Source organism: Eumetopias jubatus, unplaced genomic scaffold, assembly GCF_037043125.1.
Source record: "Eumetopias jubatus isolate StellerSeaLion01/CBP00866 unplaced genomic scaffold, mEumJub1_p1.0 scaffold_10, whole genome shotgun sequence".
Lineage (NCBI taxonomy): Eukaryota > Metazoa > Chordata > Mammalia > Carnivora > Otariidae > Eumetopias > Eumetopias jubatus.
In genome coordinates, this window is record NW_028274816.1 from 128872983 (window position 1) to 128896082 (window position 23100).

At 40.0% G+C, this 23100-nt stretch overlaps 1 protein-coding gene across 1 annotated transcript; it reads left to right on the top strand.

Moving 5' to 3' along the window:
- Nucleotides 1-17712: 17712 nt before the first annotated feature.
- LOC114214021 (olfactory receptor 1D2) lies at nt 17713-18675 on the top strand. Its single transcript, XM_028109446.2, has one exon. The coding sequence runs from the start codon at nt 17713-17715 to the stop codon at nt 18673-18675; it is 963 nt and encodes a 320-aa protein (XP_027965247.1).
- Nucleotides 18676-23100: the final 4425 nt, after the last annotated feature.

Below are 23100 nucleotides of genomic sequence, written 5' to 3' on the forward strand. Positions count from 1 at the left end.
GCCCCATTTTCACTGAAAATCTTTGCTTTCCTGAGAGGCAAGCAGCCTCTTCAACTTGAAGGCTCACATACTCTGAGAAACAAAGGAGCTCAGTCATAGTGTAAAAAATTAGGAGAACTATATAAGTAACATATAGTTCTCCTAATTTAGGTGTAGGCACACAAAAAAATCATGTCCTAAGGATCACTCCCATTTTAACTCAAATGCCAAAGGACCAGCACATGATTACTCTGTAATTCGGAATCTTAGGGTTAAAAGAGAAATTAACCATCACCCACCTCCACTAAATGCTTGACTCGACCCTGAAATGATCAATTAGCCTACTATACATGAGCTGTTTGAAAGTCTTCCATAAAAAAAAAAGCATAAGAAAAGAAAAAGAAAGTCTTCCATGATGAGGAATCACTTCCTCCAGGCAGCCCCCTTTGCAGGCACAACACTTAAGTCATCTGGGAAATAGCCTGACTTGTCTTTCTGTGTCTCTTTTATTTGCTATCTCCTGACTTGACCAATCCACACTCCTTAGCATGTGAAGGCCATAATACATTCTCTCATTCTTTTCTCCTACTTGTGGACAGCCCCAAGGGGCCAGCCACAACTAAGGACCTCCTCAACATCCTAGGTCACTGCCTGCCGACACAGGCGGGCTAAAGCTGCTCTTATGTGAGTTGGGAAGAACCATTATCCAGGATGGAGACAAGAATGGGTCCATTTATCCCTCTTGGTTCTAAGAGCAGGATTTCCTACTGGAGCAGAAATGGCAGGCAGTCAGAAATATGAGGAAACAATAAGAAGAGGAATCCTTTTGAGATCCTCATACCAGCACCTCCCATTTACACAGAGCTTTAAGTTGGAGAAGTGCTTCCACATTCAGCATTTAAGTTCTTCTCCAAATGCACAGTGAGATAGGAATCTTTACTCTTGTTTAATGTGTGGCACAGCAGTTAGGGTGCGGACTTAGAGACAAAAGGAAAGTGAAATTCCAATTCCATCTGTTACTAGTTTTGAGGGAATTGGAGAAATTCATACCTCCTAACTCTCACCTCATCTATAAAATGGGATAATAGAAACAAATAGTGCTGTTGTGTGGACTAAATGGGGGGTGGGGGCAGGAGAGAGAGAGGTCAACTAACTGGTCATCCGTCCAAATACTCAGTAAAGGGTAGTGGCTTGTTCAAAAAACACTTGTATCAAATTGAGGTTTGGACCTAAACATATGACTCAAACTTTCCTGCCACTGTACCATGGACACCAAACATCTGGGAATTCAGATGTTTTCATTGAAATATGCTAAACGCTGGGCCTCCCCATGCCCACCTCACCCACATGCTGGAGCTCCAAATTATTATAATCTTGTAGGTTATTCACAGTTCCCACACCTACATTTGCTCCCTAACACTGAGATTACTCAGAGGGCCCTCTTTTTTAAGAGCTTATGACATGAAATGTCAGGTTTCCCTCTAGAAAGGAATAATCATTTATTTCATCAGATATAGAACTGCCTGTTTATCCCATCTTTTGATAAGTAGTAAAGCTGTATGTTCATATGTTTATTGACTTTGACCTTCTTCTTCTTTTTTTTTTAAAGATTTAATTTATTTATTTCACAGAGACACAGCTAGAGAGGGAACACAAGCAGGGGGAGTGGGAAAGGAGAAGCAGGCTTCCCACCCAGCAGGGAGCCCAAAGTGGGGCTCGATCCCAGGACCCTGGGATCATGACCTGAGCCAAAGGCAGACACTTAACAACTGAGCCACCCACGCGCCCCTGACTTTGACCTTCTTTTATGAGTTGCACACTCACGCCTGTTGCTATTTTCCAATGAGGGTTGGCAATTTTATTATCAGCTTAAAATAGTTCTTTCTCTATTAAGCATTTAAGTCTTTGTCACATAGATGGCAAGTATTTTTCCTTTTTGGCATTTTTTAATTTGTATTTTATTGCTGTTTTATGATGTTTTGATGTGAGAGGTATTTTACTTTTATGAAAATAAAATATGACATAGTTTTTCATAAGTTATTTCATAATTTTCACAATTTTTCATTTCCTGCTTTCAATGCCATTCTTGTGGATGTGGTTTTTCTCTTGTTGCTCATGTTTTTGGTGTCATATCTTAGAACCCTTCACTAAATCCAAAATTACAAAATCTCTCTAGGTTTTCTTCTAAGAGTTTTATAGTTTTAGCTCTTACATTCAATTTCAAATTGATCCATTTCAAATTAATTTTACTTAAATTTAATTAATTAACATACAGTGTTCCTGAGATTAAGAATTCCTCATATCAGTGAGGTCATATGATACATGTCTTTCTCTGATTGACTTATTTCGCTCAGCATAACACTCTCCACTTCTATCCACGTCATTACAAATGGCAAGATTTCATTCCTTTTGATGGCTGCATAATATACCATTGTATATATATACCACATCTTCTAAATCCATTCATCTCTCGACGGACATCTTGGCTTTTTCCACAGTTTGGCTATTGTGGACATTGCTGCTAATAACATCGGGGTGCATGTACCCCTTCAGATCCTTACATTTGTATCCTTGGGGTAAATACCCAATAGTGCAATTCCTGGGTTGAATGGTAGCTCTATTTTCAACTTTTTGAGGAACCTCCATACTGTTTTCCAGAGTGGCTGCACCAGCTTGCATTTCCACAAAGAGTATAGGAAGGTTCCCCTTTCTCTGCATCCCCGCCAACATCTGTCATCTCCTGACTTGTTAATTTTAGCCATTCTGACTGGTGTGAGGTGGTATCTCATTGAGGTTTTGATTTGGATTTCCCTGATGCTGAGCGATGTTGAGCACTTTTTCATGTGTCTGTTGGCCATTTGGATGTCTTCTTTGGAAAAATGTCTGTTCACGTCTACTGCCCATTTCTTGATTGGATCATTTGTTCTTTGGGTGTTGAGTTTAAGAAGTTCATTATAGATTTTGGTTACTAGCCCTTTATCTGATATGTCATTTGCAAATATCTTCTCCCATTCTGTTGGTTGTCTTTTGGTTTTGTGGACTGTTTCTTTTGCTGTGCAAAAGCTTTTTATCTTGAGGAAATCCCAATAGTTCATTTTTGCCCTTGCTTCCTTTGCCTTTGACAATGTATCTAGGAAGAAGTTGCTGCAGCTGAGGTCAAAGAGGTTTCTGCCTATGTTCTCCTTTAGGATGTTGATGGACTTCTGTCTCACACTGAGGGCTTTCAACCATTTGGAGTCTATTTTTGTGTGTGGTGGAAGGAAATGGTCCAGTTTAGTTCTTCTGCATGTGGCTGTCCAATTTTCCCAAAACCATTTGTTGAAGAGACTGTCTTTTTTTTTTGGACATTCTTTCCTGCTTTGTCAAAGATGAGTTGACCATAGAGCTGAGGGTCCATTTCTGGGCTCTCTATTCTGTTCCATTGATCTATGTCTGTTTTTGTGCCAGTACCATGCTGTCTTGATGGTGACAGCTTTGTAATAGAGTTGGAAGTCCAGAATTGTGATGCCGCCAGCTTTGCTTTTCTTTTTCAACATTCCTCTGGCTATTCAGGGTCTTTTCTGGTTCCATACAAATTTTAGGATGATTTGTTCCATTTCTTTGAAAAAAGCGGATGGTATTTTGATAAGGATTGCTTTGAATGTGTAGATTGCTCTAGGTAGCATTGACATCTTCACAATGTTTGTTCTTCCAATCCATGAGCATGGAACGTTTTTCCATTTCTTTGTGTCTTCCTCAATTTCTTTCATGAGTGTTTTATAGTTTTCTGAGTACAGATTCTTTGCCTCTTTGGTTAGATTTATTCCTAGGTATCTTATGGTTTTGGGTGCAATTGTAGATGGGATTGACTCCTTGATTTGTCTCTCTTCTGTCTTGTTGTTTGTGTATAGGAATACCACTGATTTCTGTGCATTGATTTTATATCCTGCCACTTGACTGAATTCCTGTATGAGTTCTAGCAGTTTTGGGGTGGAGTCTTTTGGGTTTTCCACATAAAGTATCATACCATCTGCAAACAGTGAGAGTTTGACTTCTTCTTTGCTGATTTGGATGCCTTTGATTTCTTTTTGTTTTCTGATTCCTGTGGCTAGGACTTCTTCTTCTTCTTTTTTTAAGATTTTATTTATTTATTTGACACAGAGAGAGCAGGAGACCACAAGCAGTGGGAGCGGCAGAGGGAGAGGAAGAGCAGGCCCGCTGCCTAGCAGGGAGCCCGATGTGGGTCTTGATCCCAGGACCCAGGGATCAGGACCTGAGCCGAAGGCAGACGCTTAATGACTGAGCCACCCAGGCGCCCCAAGGATGTCTAATAGTATGTTGAATAGCAATGGTGATAGTGGACATCCCTGCCGTGTTCCTGACCTTAGAGGGAAAGCTCTCAGTTTTTCCCCACTGAGAATGATGTTCTCTGTGGTTTTATCATAGATGGATTTTATGATATTGAGGTATGTACCCTCTAATACTCTGAAGAGTTTTGATCAAGAAAGGATGCTATACTTTGTCAAATGCTTTTTCTGCATCTATTGAGAGGATCATATGGTTCTTGTTCTTTCTTTTATTAATGTATTGTATCACACTGATTGCTTTGCGGATGTTGAACCAAGTTTGCAGCCCAGGGATAAATCCCACTTGGTCGTGGTGAATAATCCTCTTAATGTAGTGTTGGATCCTATTGGTTAGTATTTTGGTGAGAATTTTTGCGCCCATGTTCATCAAGGATATTTATTGGTCTGTAATTCTCCTTTTTGATGGGGTCTTTGTCTGGTTTGGGTATCAAGGTAATGCTGGCCTCATAAAACAAGTTTGGAAGTTTTCCTTCCATTTCTATTTTTTGGAACAGTTTTAGGAGAATAGGTATTAATTCTTCTTGAAATGCTTGGTAGAGTCCCCTGGGAAGCCATCTGGCCCTGGGCTTTTGTTTGTTGGGAAATTTTTGAGGACTGCTTCAATTTCCTTAGTGGTTATAGGTCTGTTCAGGTTTCTATTTCTTCCTCTTTCAGTTTTGGTAGTTGGTACATCTCTAGGAATGCATCCATTTCTTCCAGGGTATCTAATTTGCTGGCATAGAGTTGCTCATAATATGTTCTTAAAATTGTTTGTATTTCTTTGGTGTTGGTTGTGATCGCTCGTCTTTTATTCATGATTTTGTTGGTTTGGGTCATTTCTCTTTTATTTGTGATAAATCTGGCCAGGGGTTTATCAATCTTCATAATTCTTTCAAAGAACGAGCTCCTTGTTTCATTGATCTGTTCTGCTGTTCTTTTGGTTTCTATTTCATTGATTTCTGCTCTGATTTTTATTATAGCCCTTCTCCTGCTGGGTTTAGGCTTTCTTTGCTGTTCTTTCTCTAGCTCCTTTAGGTGTAGGGTTAGGTTGTGTATTTGAGACCTTTCTTGTTTCTTGAGAAAGGCTTGTATTGCTATATACTTTCCTCTTAGGGCTGCCTTTACTGCATCCCAAAGATTTTGAACAGTTGTGTTTTCATTTTCATTGGTTTCCATGAATTTTTTAAAATTCTTCTTTAATTTCCTGGTTGACCCATTCATTCTTTAGTAGGATGCTCTTTAACCTCCATGTATTTGAGTTCTTTCTGACTTTCTTCTTGTGATTGAGTTCTAGTTTCAAAGCATTGTGGTCTGAAAATATGCAGGGAATCATCCCAATCTTTTGGTAATGGTTGAGACCTGATTTGTGACCTAGGATGTGATCTCTTCTAGAGAATGTTCCATGGGCACCAGAGAAGAATTTGTATTCTGTTGCTTTGGGATGGAATGATTTGTATCTATCTGTGAAGTACATTTGGTCCAGTGTGTCATTTAAAGTCTTTATTTCCTTGTTGATCTTTTGCTTATATGATCTGTCCATTTCAGTCACGGGGGTGTTAAAGACCCCCACTATTATTGTATTGTTGTCAATGTCTTTCTTTGCTTTTGTTATTAATTGCCTTATATAATTGACTGCTCCCAGGTTAGGGGCATAGATATTTACAATTGTTAGATCTTCTTGTTGGATAGACCCTTTAAGAAGGATATAGTGTCCTTCCTCATCTCTTATTACATTCTTTATTTTAAAATCTAATTTGTCTGATATAAGGATTGCCACCCCAGCTTTCTTTTGGTGTCCATTAGCATGGTAAATGGTTTTCCACCCCTTCACTTTCAGTCTGGGGTGTCTTTGGGTCTAAAATGAGTCTTTTGCAGACAGCATATCGATGGGTCTTGTTTTTTTATCCAATCTGATAGCCTGTGTCTTTCCACTGGGGCATTTAGCCCATTTACATTCAGGGAAACTATTGAAAGATATGAATTAGTGCCACTGTATTGCCTGTAAGGTGAGTGTTACTGTATATCGTCTGTGTTCCTTTCTGGTCTATGCTGCTTTTAGTCTCTCTCTTTGCTTAGAGGACCCTTTTCAATATTTCTTGGAGGGCTGGTTTCGTGTTTGCAAATTCCTTTAGTTTTTGTTTGTCCTAGAAGCTTTTTATCTCTCCTTCTATTTTCAAGGACAGTCTAGCTGGATATAGTATTCTTGGCTGCATAGTTTTCTCATTTAGTGCTCTGACAATATCATGCCAGTCCTTTCTGGCCTGCCAGGTCTCTGTGGATAGGTCTGTTGCCAATCTAATGTTTCTACCATTGTTGGTTACAGATCTCTTCTCCCGAGCTGCTTTCAGGATTTTCTCTTTGTCTCTGAGACTCGTACGTTTTACTATTAGATGTTGGGGTACTGACCTATTTTTATTGATTTTGAGAGGGGTTCCCTGTGCCTCCTGGATTTTGATGCCTGTTTCCTTCCCCAAATTAGCAAAGTTCTCTGCTATAATTTGCTCCAATATACCTTCTGCCCCTCTCTCTCTTTCTTCTTCTTCTAGGATCCCAATTATTCTAATGTTTTTCATCTTATGGTATCACTTATCTCTCGAATTCTGCCCTCGTGATCCAGTAGTTGTTTATCTCTCTTTTTCTCAGCTTCTTTATTTTCCATCATTTGGTCTTCTATATTGTTGATTCTCTCTTCTGCCTCATTTATCCTAGAAGTTAGTGCCCCCATATTTGATTGCACCTCATTAATACCCTTTTTGATTTCGACTTGGTTAGATTTTAGTTATTTTATTTCTCCAGAAAGGGTTTCTCTAATAACTTCCATGCTTTTTTCAAGCTCAGCTAGTTATCTTTAAAATCATGATTCTGAACTCTAGGTCCAACATTGTACTAATGTCTGTATTGAGTAGGTCCCTGGCAGACTGTACTACCTCTTGTTCTTTTTGTTGAGGTGATTTTTTTCATCTTGTCATTTTGTCCAGAGGAGAACAGATTAATGAGCAAACAAAATGCTAACAGGGTAACCATGTCCCCAGAAAATATACTGTAAACACATCAGAAAAGACCTGAAACCAGGGGAAAAGAAAGGAAAAGAAAGAAAAAAGAACGAGAAAAAGAAAAAGATAAAAACAAACAAAAACAGAACAAAAAAAAAAACAGAATATGATCAAATATGATCAGGCTGGTGCATAGATCAGTGACACACACTAGATTTTGGGTTATTTTGGTCTGGTAGAAGAAAGTGCTTCCCAAAATTTTAAAGAAAGAAATACTTGGATATGTACAAAATAAGGGTTGATACGATGAAGGGGTGGATTATAACTGTAAAGATTGAAATTATAAAAGATTTTATAAAAGGAATTGATAAGAAGTTGTTTGAAAAAAGAAAGAAGAGGATTAAAAAAAAAGAAAGAAAGAAAAAAAGGGAGAGAATGTGATCAGGCAGGAGACTGGAACAGAGCCATACACTAGAGATTTAGGGTATATTTTGATACGTTAGAAGAAACTGTATCTCAAAATTTTAAAGAGAGAACTATATATATATATATATATATATATATATATATATATATATATATATATGCCAAAAATAAATGTAACTACTCCTTCATAGTAGATAGAATATGACTAAAAATGAAAAATAAATTTTTTTTAAAAAAAGGGATTGATAAGATGTTGGTTCAAAAAGGGAAAAAGAAAAATTCAAAAAAAAAGTTAAAAAAATTAACTTTGAAAGACTAAAGAATCAGGGTAAAAAAAGCCATGAATTCTATGTGCTGTATTCCCCTAGCGCTGGAGTTCTGCCGTTCTCACTGATCCATAAACTTGGTCTTGGCTGGCTGTTCTTGCTGATCTTCTGGGGGAGGGGCCTGTTGCCGTGGTTCCCAAACATCTTTGCCAGTGGAAGAATTGCCCCACCCTTGTCGGTCCAGGCTAAGTTATCTGCTCAGGTTTGCTCTTGGGAGGCTTTGTTCCCTGCAAGCTTTCAGTACAGCTTTGGAGGATGAGAGTGAAACTGGTGGCCTCCCAATCTCCGCCCTGGAGGAGCCGATAACTCGGGGCTCCACTCCTCAGTGTGCCCCCAGAGAAAAGCAGTCACTCCCTTCTCCCCAGTCTCCAGCCGCACTCTGTGCTCACCCAGCCTGTGACTGAGCGTTTCTATCTCTGGCACCTGACTCGGTGTGGAGTCTCCAAACCCAGCAGATCCCTGCAGTACGCTCCTGCGCCGCTCCTCCCAGGGGAGGAAGAGAGTCTCCCTGGATCTGCCACTTGTTGGGTCCCTGCTGGAGGAGCAGTGGCCCGGCTGTGTCATCCATCGATCACAGTTTATGGCAACCCTGAGCTGAGAACCCACTCCTCGGCTCTGTCTCTGCAGCCGACTTCCCCGCTCTGATACCTGGGAGCTCTGCTGCATCCACTCACCCCTGGTCTTTCTGTAACCCCGAGGGTCCTGAGACCACTCTGTCCCGCAAGGGTTTCACACCCCGTTTAGCCACTGGAGTGATGTCCCTCAGCGGAGATGACTTCTAAAAGTTCCGATTTTGTGCTCCGCTGCTCTATCACTTGCCAGAAGCAGCCGATGGAGGCCCCCTCCCCCGCCATCTATCCTCCCGAATATCGCCTCGGATTCACTTCTCCGCATGTCCTACCTTCCAGAAAGTGGTCGCTTTTCTGTTCAGAGAGTTGTGGCTATTCTTTTCTTTGATCTCCTGTTGAGTTCGTAGGTGTTCAGAATGGTTTGATCCCTATCCAGCTGAATTCTTCAGACCAGACAAAATCCAGGTCCCTACTCCTCTGCCGTCTTGCTCCCAAAAGGAAATTTTCTTGACAGGGGGGAACTCATTTTGACAGATGGAATATCCTCCTGCTAATGGTATCATCAATTAATAAAATTTTTCAAGTTTTCGTTTTTTATAAAGTCATTTGCATAAAGGTTATTCAACTGAACACTTGGAATGATACTCTTCTTTTGGACTTCTTTAGTCTATTCAAAACACTACTTTAATCGTCTATTCATTTTCAAAGAGGCAAGTTGGGGTTTACTATTAGTTTTTTAAAAAATTTTATATTGTTATGTTAATCACCATGCATTACATCATTAGTTTTTGATGTAGTGTTCCATGATTCATTCTTTGTGCATAACACCCAGTGCTCCACGCAGAACGTGCCCTCTTTAATACCCATCACCAGACTAACCCATCACCCCACCCCCTCCCCTCTAGAAACCTCAGTTTGTTTTTCAGAGTCCATTGTCCCTCATGGTTCATGTCCCCCTCCAATTCCCCCCCTTCATTCTTCCCTCCTGCTATCTTCTTCTTTTTTTTTTCTTAACATATATTGCATTATTTGTTTCAGAGGTACAGATCTGTGATTCCACAGTCTTGCACAATTCACAGCGCTCACCAAAGCACATACCCTGCCTAAGGTCTATCACCCAGCCACCCCACCCATCCCATACCTCCACCACTCCAGCAACTCTCAGTTTGTTTCCTGAGATTAAGAATTCCTCATATCAGTGAGGTCATATGATACATGTCTTTCTCTGATTGACTTATTTCACTCAGCATAACACCCTCCAGTTCCAACCACGTCGTTGCAAATGGCAAGATCTCATTCCTTTTGATGGCTGCATAATATTCCATTGTGTATATATACCACTTCTTCTTTATCCATTCATCTGTTGATGGACATCTTGGCTCTTTCCACAGTTTGGCTATTGTGGACATTGCTGGTCTAAATATCGGGGTGCATGTACCCCTTCGGATCCCTACATTTGTATCTTTGTGGTAAATACCCAGTAGTGCAATTGCTGGATCGTATGGTAGCTCCATTTTCAACTTTTTGAGGAACCTCCATATTGTTTTCCAGAGTGGTTGTACCAGCTTGCATTCCCACCAACAGTGTAGGAGGGTTCCCCTTTCTCCGCATCCCGCCAACATCTGTTGTTCCCTGACTTGTTAATTTTAGCCATTCTGACGGGTGTGAGGTGGTATCTCATTGAGGTTTCGATTTGGATTTCCCTGATGCCAAGCGATGTTGAGCACTTTTTCATGTGTCTGTTGGCCATTTGGATGTCTTCTTTGGAAAAATGTCTGTTCATGTCTTCTGCCCATTTCTTGATTGGATCATTTGTTCTGTGGGTGTTGAGTTTGATACGTTCTTTATAGATTTTGGATACTAGCCCTTTATCTGATATGTCATTTGCGAATATTTTCTCCCATTCTGTCAGTTGTCTTTTAGTTTTGTGGACTGTTTCTTTTGCTGTGCAAAAGCTTTTTATCTTGATGAAATCCCAAGAGTTCATTTTTGCCCTGGCTTCCCTTGCCTTTGGCGATGTTTCTAGGAAGAAGTTGCTGCGGCTGAGGTCAAAGAGGTTGCTGCCTGTGTTCTCCTTTAGGATTTTGATGGACTCCTGGCTCACGTTTAGGTCTTTCAACCATTTGGAGTCTATTTTTGTGTGTGGTGGAAGGAAATGGTCCTGTTTCATTCTTCTGCATGAGGCTGTCCAATTTTCCCAACCCCATTTATTGAAGAGACTGTCTTTTTTCCATTAGACATTCTTCCCTGCTTTGTCGAAGATGAGTTGACCATAGAGTTGAGGGTCCATTTCTGGGCTCTCGATTCTGTTCCATTGATCTATGTGTCTGTTTTTGTGCCAGTACCATACTGTCTTGATGATGACAGCTTTGTAATAGAGCTGGAAGTCCGGAATTGTGATGCCTCCAGGTTTGCTTTTCTTTTTCAACATTCCTCTGGGTATTCAGGGTCTCTTCTAGTTTCATACAAATTTTAGGATTATTTGTTCCATTTCTTTGAAAAAAGTGGATGGTATTTTGATGGGAATTGCATTGAATGTGTAGAGTGCTCTAGGTAGCATTGACATCTTCACAATGTTTGTTCTTCCAATCCATGAGCATGGAACATTTTCCATTTCTTTGTGTCTTCCTCAATTTCTTTCATGAGTATTTTATAGTTTTTTGAGTACAGGTCCTTTGCCTCTTTGGTTAGATTTATTCCTAGGTATCTTATGGTTTTGGGTGCAATTGTAAATGGGATCGAGTCCTTAATTTGTCTCTCTTCTGTCTTGTTGTTGGTGTGCAGGAATGCCCCTGATTTCTGTGCATTGATTTTATATCCTGCCACTTGACTGAATTCCTGTATGAGTTCTAGCAGTTTTGGGGTGGAGTCTTTTGGGTTTCTACATAACATATCCTATCCTCTGCAAGAGACCTTTCTTGTTTCTTGAGAAAGGCTTGTATTGGGATATACTTTCCTATCAGGACTGCCTTTGCTGCATCTCAATGATTTTGAACAGTTGTGTTTTCATTTTCATTGGTTTCCATGAATTTTTTAAATTCTTCTTTAATTTCCTGGTTGACTCATTCATTCTTTAGTAGGATGCTATTTAGCCTCCATGTATTTGAGTTCTTTCTGACTTTCCTCTTGTGATTGAGTTCTAGTTTCAAAACATTGTGGTCTGAAAATATGCAGGAAATAATCCCAAACTTATGGTACCAGTTGAGACCTGATTTGTGACCTATGATGTGATTCATTCTGGAGAATGTTCCACGGGCACTAGAGAAGAATGTGTATTCCGTTGCTTTGGGATGGAATGTTCTGAATATGTCTGTGAAGTCCATTTGGTCCAGTGTGTCATTTAAAGTCTTTATATCCTTGTTGATCTTTTGCTTAGATGATCTGTCCATTTCAGTCAGGGGGGTGTTAAAGTCCCCCACTATTATTGTATTGATGTCAATATGTTTCTTTGCTTTTGTTATTAATTGCCTTATATAATTGGCTGCTCCTATATTAGGGGCATAGATATTTACAGTTGTTAGATCATCTTGTTGGATAGATCCTTTAAGTAGGATATAGTGTCCTTCCTCATCTCTTATTACACTCTTTGGTTTAAAATCTAATTTGTCTGACATAAGGATTGCCACTCCAGCTTTCTTTTGGTGTCCATTAGCATGGTAAATGGTTTTCCACCCCCTCACTTTCAATCTTGGGGTTTCTTTGGGTCTAAAATGCGTCTCTTGCAGATAGCATTTCGATGGGTCTTGTTTTTTAATCCAATCTGATAGCCTGTGTCTTTTGATTGGGGCATTGAGCCCATTTACATTAAGAGTAACTATTGAAAGGTATGAATTTAATACCATTGTATTGCCTGTAAGGTGACTGTGACTGTATATTGTCTGTGTTCCTTTCTGATCTATGCTGCTTTTAGGCTCTCTTTTTGCTTAGAGGACCCCTTTCAATATTTCTTGGAGGGCTGGTTTCGTGTTTGCAAATTCCTTTAGTTTTTGTTTGTCCTGGAATCTTTTTATTTCTCCTTCAATTTTCAATGATAGCCCAGCTGGATATAATATTCTTGTCTGCATATTTTTCTCGTTTAGTACTCTGAAGATATGCCAGCCCTTTCTGGCCTGCCAGGTCTCTGTGGATAGGTCTGTTGCCAATCTAATGTTTCTAGCATTGTAGGTTACATATCTCTTCTCCGGAGCTGCTTTCAAGATTTTCTCTTTGTCTCTGAGACTCATCAGTTTTACTATTAGATGCCAGGGTGTTCACTTATATTTATTGATTTTGAGAGTGGTTTCTGTGCCTCCTGGATTTTGATGACTGTTTCCTTCCCCACATGAAGGAAGTTCTCTGCTTTAATTTGCTCCAATATACTTTCTGCCCCCCTCTCTCTTTCTTCTTCTTCTGGGATCCCAATTATTCTAAAGCTGTTTTGTCTTATCGTATCGCTTATCTCTCTAATTCTCCCCTCGTGATCCTGTAGTTGTTTATCTTTCTTTTTCTCAGCTCCTTCAGTTTCCATCATTTGGTCTTCTATATCGCTGATTCTTTCTTCTGCCTCATTTATCCTAGCAGTTAGTGTCCCCATTTTTTATTGCTCCTCATTAGTAGCCTTTTTGATTTCGATCTGGTTAGATTTTAGTTCTTTATTTCTCCAGAAAGGGTGTCCTTAATAACTTTCATGTTTTTTTCAAGCCCAGCTAGTATTTTAAAAATCATGATTCTGAACTCTAGGTTTGACATCGTACTAATGTCCGTATTGAGTAGGTCCCTGGCAGATGGTACTACCTCTTGTTCTTCTTGCTGAGGTGAATTTTTTCTTCTTGTCAATTTGTCCAGAGGAGAATAGATGAATGAGAGAAAAAAAATGCTAACAGGTAAACAACGTCTTCAGCAAATATACTTTAAACAAATCAGAAAAGACCTGAAACCAGGGGAAAAGAAAGGGAAAGAAAGAGGGGGAAAAAAAGGAAAAAAAAGATAAAAACAAACCAAAACAGAACAAAACAACAAAATAAAACAGAATATGATCAAATATGATCAGGCTAGTGCATAGAGCAGTGCCACACACTAGATTTAGGGTGTATTTTGGTCTGTTAGAAGTAAGTGCCTCCCAAAATTGTAAGGAATGAAAGATTTATATATGTACAAAATAAGGGTTGATACCATGAAGGGATGAAAGATGAATGTGAACTTGAAAATTATAAAGGATTTTATAAAAGGAATTGATAAGATAAGAAGTTGTTTGAAAAAAGAAAGAAGATTTTTTTTTTTTAAAAGGGAGAGAATGTGATCAAGCAGGAGACTAGAACAAAGCCATACAGTAGAGATTTAGGGTATATTTTGATCTGTTAGAAGAAACTGTATCTCAAGTTTTTAAAGAGAGAATAAAACATATATATATGCCAAAAATAAGGGTAACTAGTATAAAAGGATAGACTATGACTCTAAAAATGAAAGATAAAAATGGTTTTTTAATAAAGGGATTGATAAGATTTTGGTTGAAAAAGGGAATAAGAAAAATTAAAAAAAAAAACCACAGTTAAAAAAAGTAACTTTGAAAAACTAACGAATCATGGTAAAAAAGCCATGAATTCTATGTGCAGTATTCCCCTAGCGCTGGAGTTCTCCCGTTCTCCTTGGTCTTGGCTGGCTGTTCGTGCTAATCTTTTGGGGGAGGGTCCTGTTGCCATGGTTCCCAAATGTCTTTGCTGGAGGCGGAATTGCCCCGCCCTTGTCAGTCTGGCTAAGCAATCTGCTCTCGGAAGTTTTTGTTCCCGGCAAGCTCTCGGTACAGCTTTGAAGGATGAGAGTGAAAATGGTGGCCTCCCAATCTCTGCCCAGAGGAGTGAAAAACTCAGTTCCCTGCTCCTCAGTGCGCCCCTAGAGAAAAGCAATCATTCCCGTCTCCCCCTTCTCCGTCGCACTCCGTGCTCACCCTGCCTGTCACCCAGTGTTTCTATCTCTGGCACCCGACCCCGTGTGGAGTCTCCAAACCCAGCAGATCCCTGCGGTGCGCTCCTGCGCCGCTCCTCCCGGGGGAGGAAGGGGAGTCTCCCAGGTCTGCCGCTTGTTGGGTCCCTGCTGGATGAGTAGTGGCCCGAATGTGCCGCGGATCATGGTTTATGGCAACCCCGAGCTGAGAGCCCAGCCTCGGGTCCGTCTCTGCACCTGGCTTCCCTGCTCCGATACCTGGGAGCTCTGCCGCACTCAGTCACCCCCAGTCTTTCTGTGACCCCGAGGGTCCTGAGACCACACTGTCCCGTGAGGGTTCCACCTCCCGCTTAGCCACTGGAGCAATGTCCCTCAGTGGAGCTGACTTCTAAAAGTTCCCATTTTGTGCTCCGCCGTTCTATCACTTGCCAGAAGTGGCCAACGGAGGCCCCCTCCCCCGCCGTCTATCCTCCCAAATATCGCTTCGGATTCACTTCTCTGCACGTCCTACCTTCCAGTAAGTGGTTGCTTCTCTGTTCAGAGAATTGTTGCTGCTCTCTTCTTCGATCTCCTCTTGAGTTCGTAGGCGTTCAGAATGGTTTGATCCCCATTCAGCTGAATTCCTGAGACCAGGAATCCAGGTCTCCTATTCCTCCACCATGTTGCTCCACCTTACTATTAGTTTTTTAGAGAAAATGGAGTAGTGTTACCAAAAGGAAATGTTAATTTATAGTTAATGTATAGTTATAGTATAAATTCCCAGAAATGTAACCAAAACAATAAGGAAAGAATGAAAGAAGATTCTCATAAAAGGAAGGGAGACATAATTTTAAGATTGGAAAGGACATTGTAAGTCAGATAAATAAGTGAAGGAGAAACATCCTTTACATCTCAAATAATAAAAATATCAAAATATGAACAGTTATCTATCTCCACACAGTGGAATTCAGTGTAATTACTGAACAAAACTTAGTAAATTTCAATTTTAAGATTAAAGAAAAAATCACGCAGACAACAATGTAAAGTTATTTGAGAAGAAAAGTATATAATCAATGACAATATTGTCTTGAAGAAAGTTACCCATTACATTGTTGAGTGCCTAAGGTAATGTAACAAAAATGCTGAAAGTATGTTCACCAAAACATTACAGTTGGTTGCAAGGCAGAATTTGTGATGATGTTTGCTTTCTTTCAATTTAAATTTAAGTAAACTTAAATGCAAGTGCACTTCAATATTACCAAAGCTATCAGTGTAACAGGCACTGAAAAAGCATTTGATTAAAAATGAAAATCCATAGCTAATTATTGAAACACTATTGGTAAAATACAAATAGAAGAATAGTTGTTAAATAAATATATCCTCTTCTGCTTAAAATTTTTAAGGCTTTTTACTCTACTTAGAATAAAAATTTAAAATCCTAACTAGGCTCTGCATGACCTGACCCCTGCTTACCTTCATCTCACCATTCTCTTCCTCACTCCGACCATACTGATGCATGTATAACTCTTTACATACAACGAAGGTCCAGCTCAGGTCCTTTGCACATGTAATTTTCTGTAATGTTCTCTGATCCAGATTTCGTAGCCTGGTCTTTTTTATCCTTCACATCTCAAATAATACAAACATCAAAATGTGCACCATTGTTATTTATCTCCACACAGTGGAATTCAATATAACTTATTTATATGTCCTCTTTTTGTTCTTTTATTTTTAAGATTTTTATTTCTTTTATTTTAGGTTTTTGAAAGGAAAAAAGACACATTATTTTAATCTTTGGAAAGTTTGAGATGTGTTTGGTAAGAAAAAAAATATGGATATCATATTCCCCCCAAAATAATGAGACAATTGTCTCAATGCCATTTATTGAATAATACAACAGTTTTCTCCCAATAAAAGTGCTGCAGTAATAATAAACTGAATCCTACATGTTCTTTGTTCTATATCTGAAGTTTCTTTCTGTTTGATCTGTTCATTCTAGCACCGGTACCACACAGTTTTACAGCCCTTTATATCTGGCAGAGGAAGTGTCCCCTGTTCTCTTTTTTCAACATTTTTCTAGCTTATTTTCACAATTATTTTGAAGTTAAACCAATGTTTTCTTAAAAACCCTGTTCAAAGTTTTACTTCAAATAGTTTAAATTTTAGATTAATTCAGTAGAATATACACCTTTGGAATCTTGGCATGTTTTTCCACTTACTAAGTTTCCACTGTATGCTTCTCTGAAGAAATTTGAAGATCCTGCCTGAATATTAACATTTTAATGCATAGATTTGTTTCTTGATGGTGTGGATGACATTGTTTCACATTATATATAATATATATGTATTATATATATGTATAATATGTATAATTTTTTTTTAATTTAAGTAATCTCTACACCCAACGTGGGGCTCAAATTCATGACCCCGAGATCAAATCACATGCACTTCTGACTGAGCAAGCCAGACACCCCTTTCACATTATATTTTAAACTTAATATTCTTTATTATTGCTTACATATAATAACAACAATAATAACAATAAATATTTCTTGAGTACTTACTGCAGGCCTGCTCTTTATTACTTCATTTTATCCTCACCCTGACCCATTTTTCACATAAAGAAATGGAGTCTTAAAAAGCTCAGGTAACTGGCTGGGGGGTTAACAGATAGAAAGTGTCAGAGCTCAGATTTGAAGTGTTTTCAAATCCCTTTTTATTTCTAATGTCATTTCAGTCAGTTGTTTTAAGTTGTCCAAATAGATCATCCTCTCAGCAAATAATGATAATTTTTCCATTTCCTTTCCAATATTTCTACTTTCCCCTTTGTCCAATTGTATCAAATCAATTTCTTACACTGCATACACTTGTTTTAAATATCACTTAGATCTATACAATATCATAATATACCATACTAATCTTTAAGCATTTCAAGAAAATTTAAGATGATATCATTTTAAATAAGACATAGACATTATTCCTGTAATATTGAGTATGCCAGATCAGAAGTTACTGGAATGACTGAGTTGCATAAAAATTTTCCATGTTATGCTTTTATATGTTATTACATTGTCTTATATCTAAAAAAATTATAAAATTTAGCCTAAGATATTTTTAATGCTAAGAAAATAGTTGATTTTGCTTATTTGAATGTCCTTATTCAATTGAGGGCATTTAATAAACACTTCTTGGTCCTATGTTGCAGACAGTTGGGGAAATGGATGGAAGCAATGATAGTGGAGTCTCTGAGTTCCTGCTCCTAGGGCTCTCAGAGAGTCCTGAGCAGCAGCAGGTTCTGTTCTGGATGTTCCTGTCCATGTACCTGGTCACAGTCGTGGGAAATGTGCTCATCATCCTGGCCATCAGCTTTGATCCCCACCTGCACACTCCCATGTACTTCTTCCTGGCCAACCTCTCCTTCACAGACCTCTTCTTTGTCACCAATACAATCCCCAAGATGCTGGTGAGCCTTCAGTCTCAGAACAAAGCCATCTCCTATGCGGGGTGTCTAACACAGCTCTACTTCCTGGTCTCCTTGGTGGCCCTGGACAACCTCATCCTGGCCACAATGGCATATGATCGCTATGTGGCCATCTGCCGCCCCCTCCACTACACCACAGCCATGAGCCCTGGGCTGTGTGTTTTGTTCCTCACCTTGTGTTGGGCACTTTCTGTCCTCTATGGCCTCACCCATACCCTCCTCATGACCAGGGTGACATTCTGTGGTTCCCAGAAGATCCACTACATCTTCTGTGAGATGTATGTCCTGCTGAGGCTCTCATGTTCCAACATCCAAGTCAATCACACAGTGCTGATTGCTACAGGGTCCTTCATCTTCCTCGCCCCACTAGGGTTCGTGATCATGTCCTATGTCTGCATCGTCAGAGCCATCCTCCGAATACCCTCAGCCTCTAGCAAGTATAAAGCCTTCTCTACATGTGCCTCCCATTTGGCTGTGGTCTCCCTCTTCTATGGGACACTTTGTATGGTATATCTGCAGCCCCTCCAAACGTACTCCACGAAGGACTCAGTAGCCACAGTGATGTATGCTGTGGTGACCCCCATGATGAACCCCTTCATCTACAGCCTGAGGAATAAGGACATGCATGGAGCTCTGGGAAGACTGCTCCTAGGAAAAGCCTTCCAGAGGTTGACATGATGTATGTTTGGAAAGGGCACTAAGTAGAGACTGGGAATTTCCTTCACCATGTGCAAGGCATTATCCTATGGGAGATACAAGAGAGTTTAGTACATAACACCAACTCAGAATGAGCTCATATATCTGTGATGAAGAAAAGAAATGTATGCGTAACCCAATGTCCACCAAACAACAGGAGCCTTGGCATTAAATAATGTCACTAACACTAATACTAAAAGTTTGCAAAATCAAATCCTTCAACTTGCCTGACACAGGGCCACAGTCCCAGCCTTATCCAGACATTCCCAGTTATGGCCTAATGGGGTCTGTTATGTTCTCCAGCACACATCACTTATAGTCTCTGAACTCTGAATTTCTCTAACGAGCCTTCTGCCTGCAAGCCATTTATAGAAGACAATTTGCACCAATCCACTGCATATGTCCTGGGTGAGGCCACCCCTTACCTGATGCTCTGCTGGGCACATCCCCCACTGCTTCACTTTTGACCCACAGTCTCTCTGGACACAACCGCTGATGTCCAAGCAGAAATGGAAAGAAATCCCTCTCTTTTGCTCTGGGGAGATTTTTGTCCTTTGGGCCTCAAAACAATACTATTTCTCTTGCCTTTTTCCTGCATTCCTTCTCTCAGAGAAATCGGACTGCCTTTGGAAAAGTCCACCCTGTCCTTTATTTCTGTAGCGCCCTACCTCTCATCTCGTCTCCATTCCCTCAAAACAAAACTCTCGAGCATATCAACACATGCTCATGACAGGAGTGGTGGTGGAAGTAGAAAAGGGGGAGAATGTAGTTATGAGACTCAAACTCTACCAGGTTCTACAATTCTGACAGCGATTTTGATGTGTGTGTTTTTTCAACACCACCAAGCAATTCTCTGATACCAGCTGGGTATCCTACAATTCAACTCAATTCTGACACTATCTACCTGGAGATAGCATCAAATCTCACAGCTTAAGGGTTCAGTACTATAAGACTGCCCTCCCCCCACGTCAGACACTAATCGCAAGTCCAAGTTGTCACCTGTGCTTCTCACTGACCAGCCAGTTGGAAGTTCCAACAATCCCCTCCTTGGGAGGGATTATTTGCTAAAATAGCTTATGGAACTCAGAGAAATGTTTTAATTACTAGATTATTGGTTATTTTTCAGGAACAACCAGACAAAAGAGATGCATAGGGCAAGATATGTGGGAAGGGGCATGGAGCTTCTATGCCCTCTCTGCATACACCACTCTCTCCAAATCTCCATGTCACCAACCCAGAAGCTCTCTGAACTCCATCCTTTTAGGTTTTTATTGAAGCCTCTTTACATAGGCATGATTGATTAAATCACTGGCCACTGGTGATTGCCCCTCTCCACAGGTGGTGGGGGGTGGGCAGCAGTGATAAAATTGAAAGTTTCAACACTCCAATCACATGATTGGCTACCCTGCATATTTACACTGCAGTGCAGCAGGGAAAGGATAAGCATTTCAATAAATGGGACTGGACATTTGGATATCCAATTTGTATATCCAACTTTTAGAAGAAAACCTATCTTTTTAAAAAAGATTTATTTATTTATTTTTGAGAGAGAGAGACAGCTTGAGCAGGGGGATGGGCAGAGAGAGAGGGAGAGAGACAATCTCAAGCAGACTTCTCACTAAGTGAGAAGCCTGGCATGAGGCTTCATCTCACAACCCTGAGATCATGACCTGAGTCAAAACCAAGAGTCAGACACTCAACCAACTGAGCCACCCACGCACCCCTAGGAAAAACAAAATCTTGCTCTCTCCCTCGCCTGATATAAAAATCAAATCTAGATTGACAGCAGATGTAAATGCGAAAGGTAAAACCATATGTCCTTTAGAGGAAAATATAGGAGAATATTGGCAAAGATTTAACAAAGATTCTTAAACAAGATACAATCAACACTAACTATAAAATAAAAATTGATAAACTGGAGTATTTTAAAACTAAAATCTCCTGTTTCTCAGTACCTACCATTAGCTGAATGAAAGACAACCACAAAGTTGAAGATATTACTACATACATCTGACAAAGGACTCCTAAACAAAATACATAAAGAACTCCTACAAATCGACATGGACAGCCAACCCCAGTAGAAAAATGGGCACAAGACTTGAACAGATAATCTACACAAGTGAATATAGTTGTGGAGAATAACCACATAAAAAGGTGCTCAACTTCCTTAGTCAGCAGGGACATGGAAATTAAAACCACAATAAGATACCACCACACACCAACCAAAAGGCTCCAATGAAAAGGATGGGAAAACCCCAAGTCATGTTAAGAATGTGGAGCAACTGGAACTCTCACTGGCTGCTAAAGGGAACATACAAATACTATGTTACAAATAGTAGGGGAAGTTGCATAGCACTGTCTTCTAAACTTAACGCCTGCCCTATCATCCAGACATTACCCCAATATATAGATGCCTAAGAGGAATGTATAGCTGCACTCTTCTTAACAGCCAAAAACTGGAAGCCACAAGTGCCCATCAATGGTAGAATGGATTTTAATGGCATGGTCACACAATGCAATGAAAATGAACAACCCACAACCATATACAACAATGTGGGTAAACCTCACAATATAGAGAGTGAAAGAAGCAGACACAAAACAGTGCAAAAAGGGGCACTTCCATTTCAATAAAGTACAAAAATGGGCAAACTGATTCATACTACTAGGAGTCAGGGTCTGCTGCCCTTCCAGGAACAGTGAGTGACTAAAAGAAAACAAGACAGCATTTCTGCAGGGCTAGTAATGTGTTTTTTATCTGACTGCTGGTTACTCATGTCTGTTCGGCTTGTTAAAAGTCCTGCCAACATTTCACAATTGGTCCTATATCCCAAGACATCACAAACATCATTATTTTTCATTCTGTGTCCGATTGTTCTATCATCTAGAGTCCTATAAGCCTTTCAGGCTCTTGCTTTCAGTATCTTATTTCCTTGTGTGTCTGCTTATCTCAAAATTATATTTGAAAATATGACTGAGAAAAATAATTTGAAGTTTACTTGATGTGATTTTCCTACAGGTAAGATTTTTTTTTACTTCTTTTACTTAGTACTCAGAGCCACTAGCAATCTGGGATTATCCAAATTCAGTGCTTGAGGTTATCTGGACCTCTGATGACTCAAAGCCAGGCTGAATGGTGTGTGTGTAGCTCTTTCTTTCCTGCTAATCTAACTCCTAGGGCACGACTTAGGATTGCTGCCCAAGGTGGAGCTGGTTTACTCCTTGTAAACAAGACTTATTTCCCAAGACCTTTGCATATAGATATTAACATTAGAGCAATTATCCAGGTTCATCCCGACAAGCTGTCTTGGGATTTTGGGATTTCCTCCCCAGTGTCTCTCCAAAACTAATAAATAGCCCTGATGTGGCTCCAGTTCCGTCCCTTTTTTAAAATAATTTTTTATTGTTATGTTAATCACCATATATTACATCATTGGTTTTTGATGTAGTGTTCCATGATTCATTGTTTGTGCATAACACCCAGTGCTCCATGCAGAATGTGCCCTTTTTAATACCCATCACCAGGCTAACCCATCCCCCCACCCCGCCTCCCCTTTAGAACCCTCAGTTTGTTTTTCAGAGTCCATCGTCTCTCATGGTTCATCTCACCCTCTGACTTAACTCCCCTTCATTCTTCGCCTCCTGCTATCTTCTTCTTTTTTTTTTTCTTAACATATATTGCATTATTTGTTTCAGAAGTGCAGATTTGTGATTCATCAGTCTTGTACAATTCACAGCGCTCACCATAGCACATACCATCCCCAATGTCTAACACCCAGCCTCCCAATCCCTCCCACCCCCCACCACTCCAGCAATCCTCAGTTTGTTTCCTGAGATTAAGAATTCCTCATATCAGTGAGGTCATATGATACATGTCTTTCACTGATTAACTTATTTCACTCAGCATAACACCCTCCAGTTCCATCCATGTCGTTGCAAATGGCAAGATCTCATTCCTTTTGATGGCTGCATAATATTCCATTGTGTATATATACCACTTCTTCTTTAACCATTCATCTGTCAATGGACATCTTGGCTCTTTCCACAGTTTGGTATTGTCGGCATTGCTGCTATAAACATTGGGGTGCACGTACCCCTTCGGATCCCTACATTTGTATCTTTATGGTAAATACCCAGGAGTGCAATTGCTAGATCGTATGATACCTCTATTTTCAACTGTTTGAGGAACCTCCATACTGTTTTCCAGAGTGGTTGTACCAGCTTGCATTCCCACCAACAGTGTAGGAGGGTTCCCCTTTCTCCGCATCCTCGCCAACATCTGTCATTCCCTGACTTGTTAATTTTAGCCATTCTGACTGGTGTGAGGTGGTATCTCATGGAGGTTTTGATTTGGATTTCCCTGATGCTGAGCGATGTTGAGCACTTTTCCTTGTGTCTGTTGGCTATTTG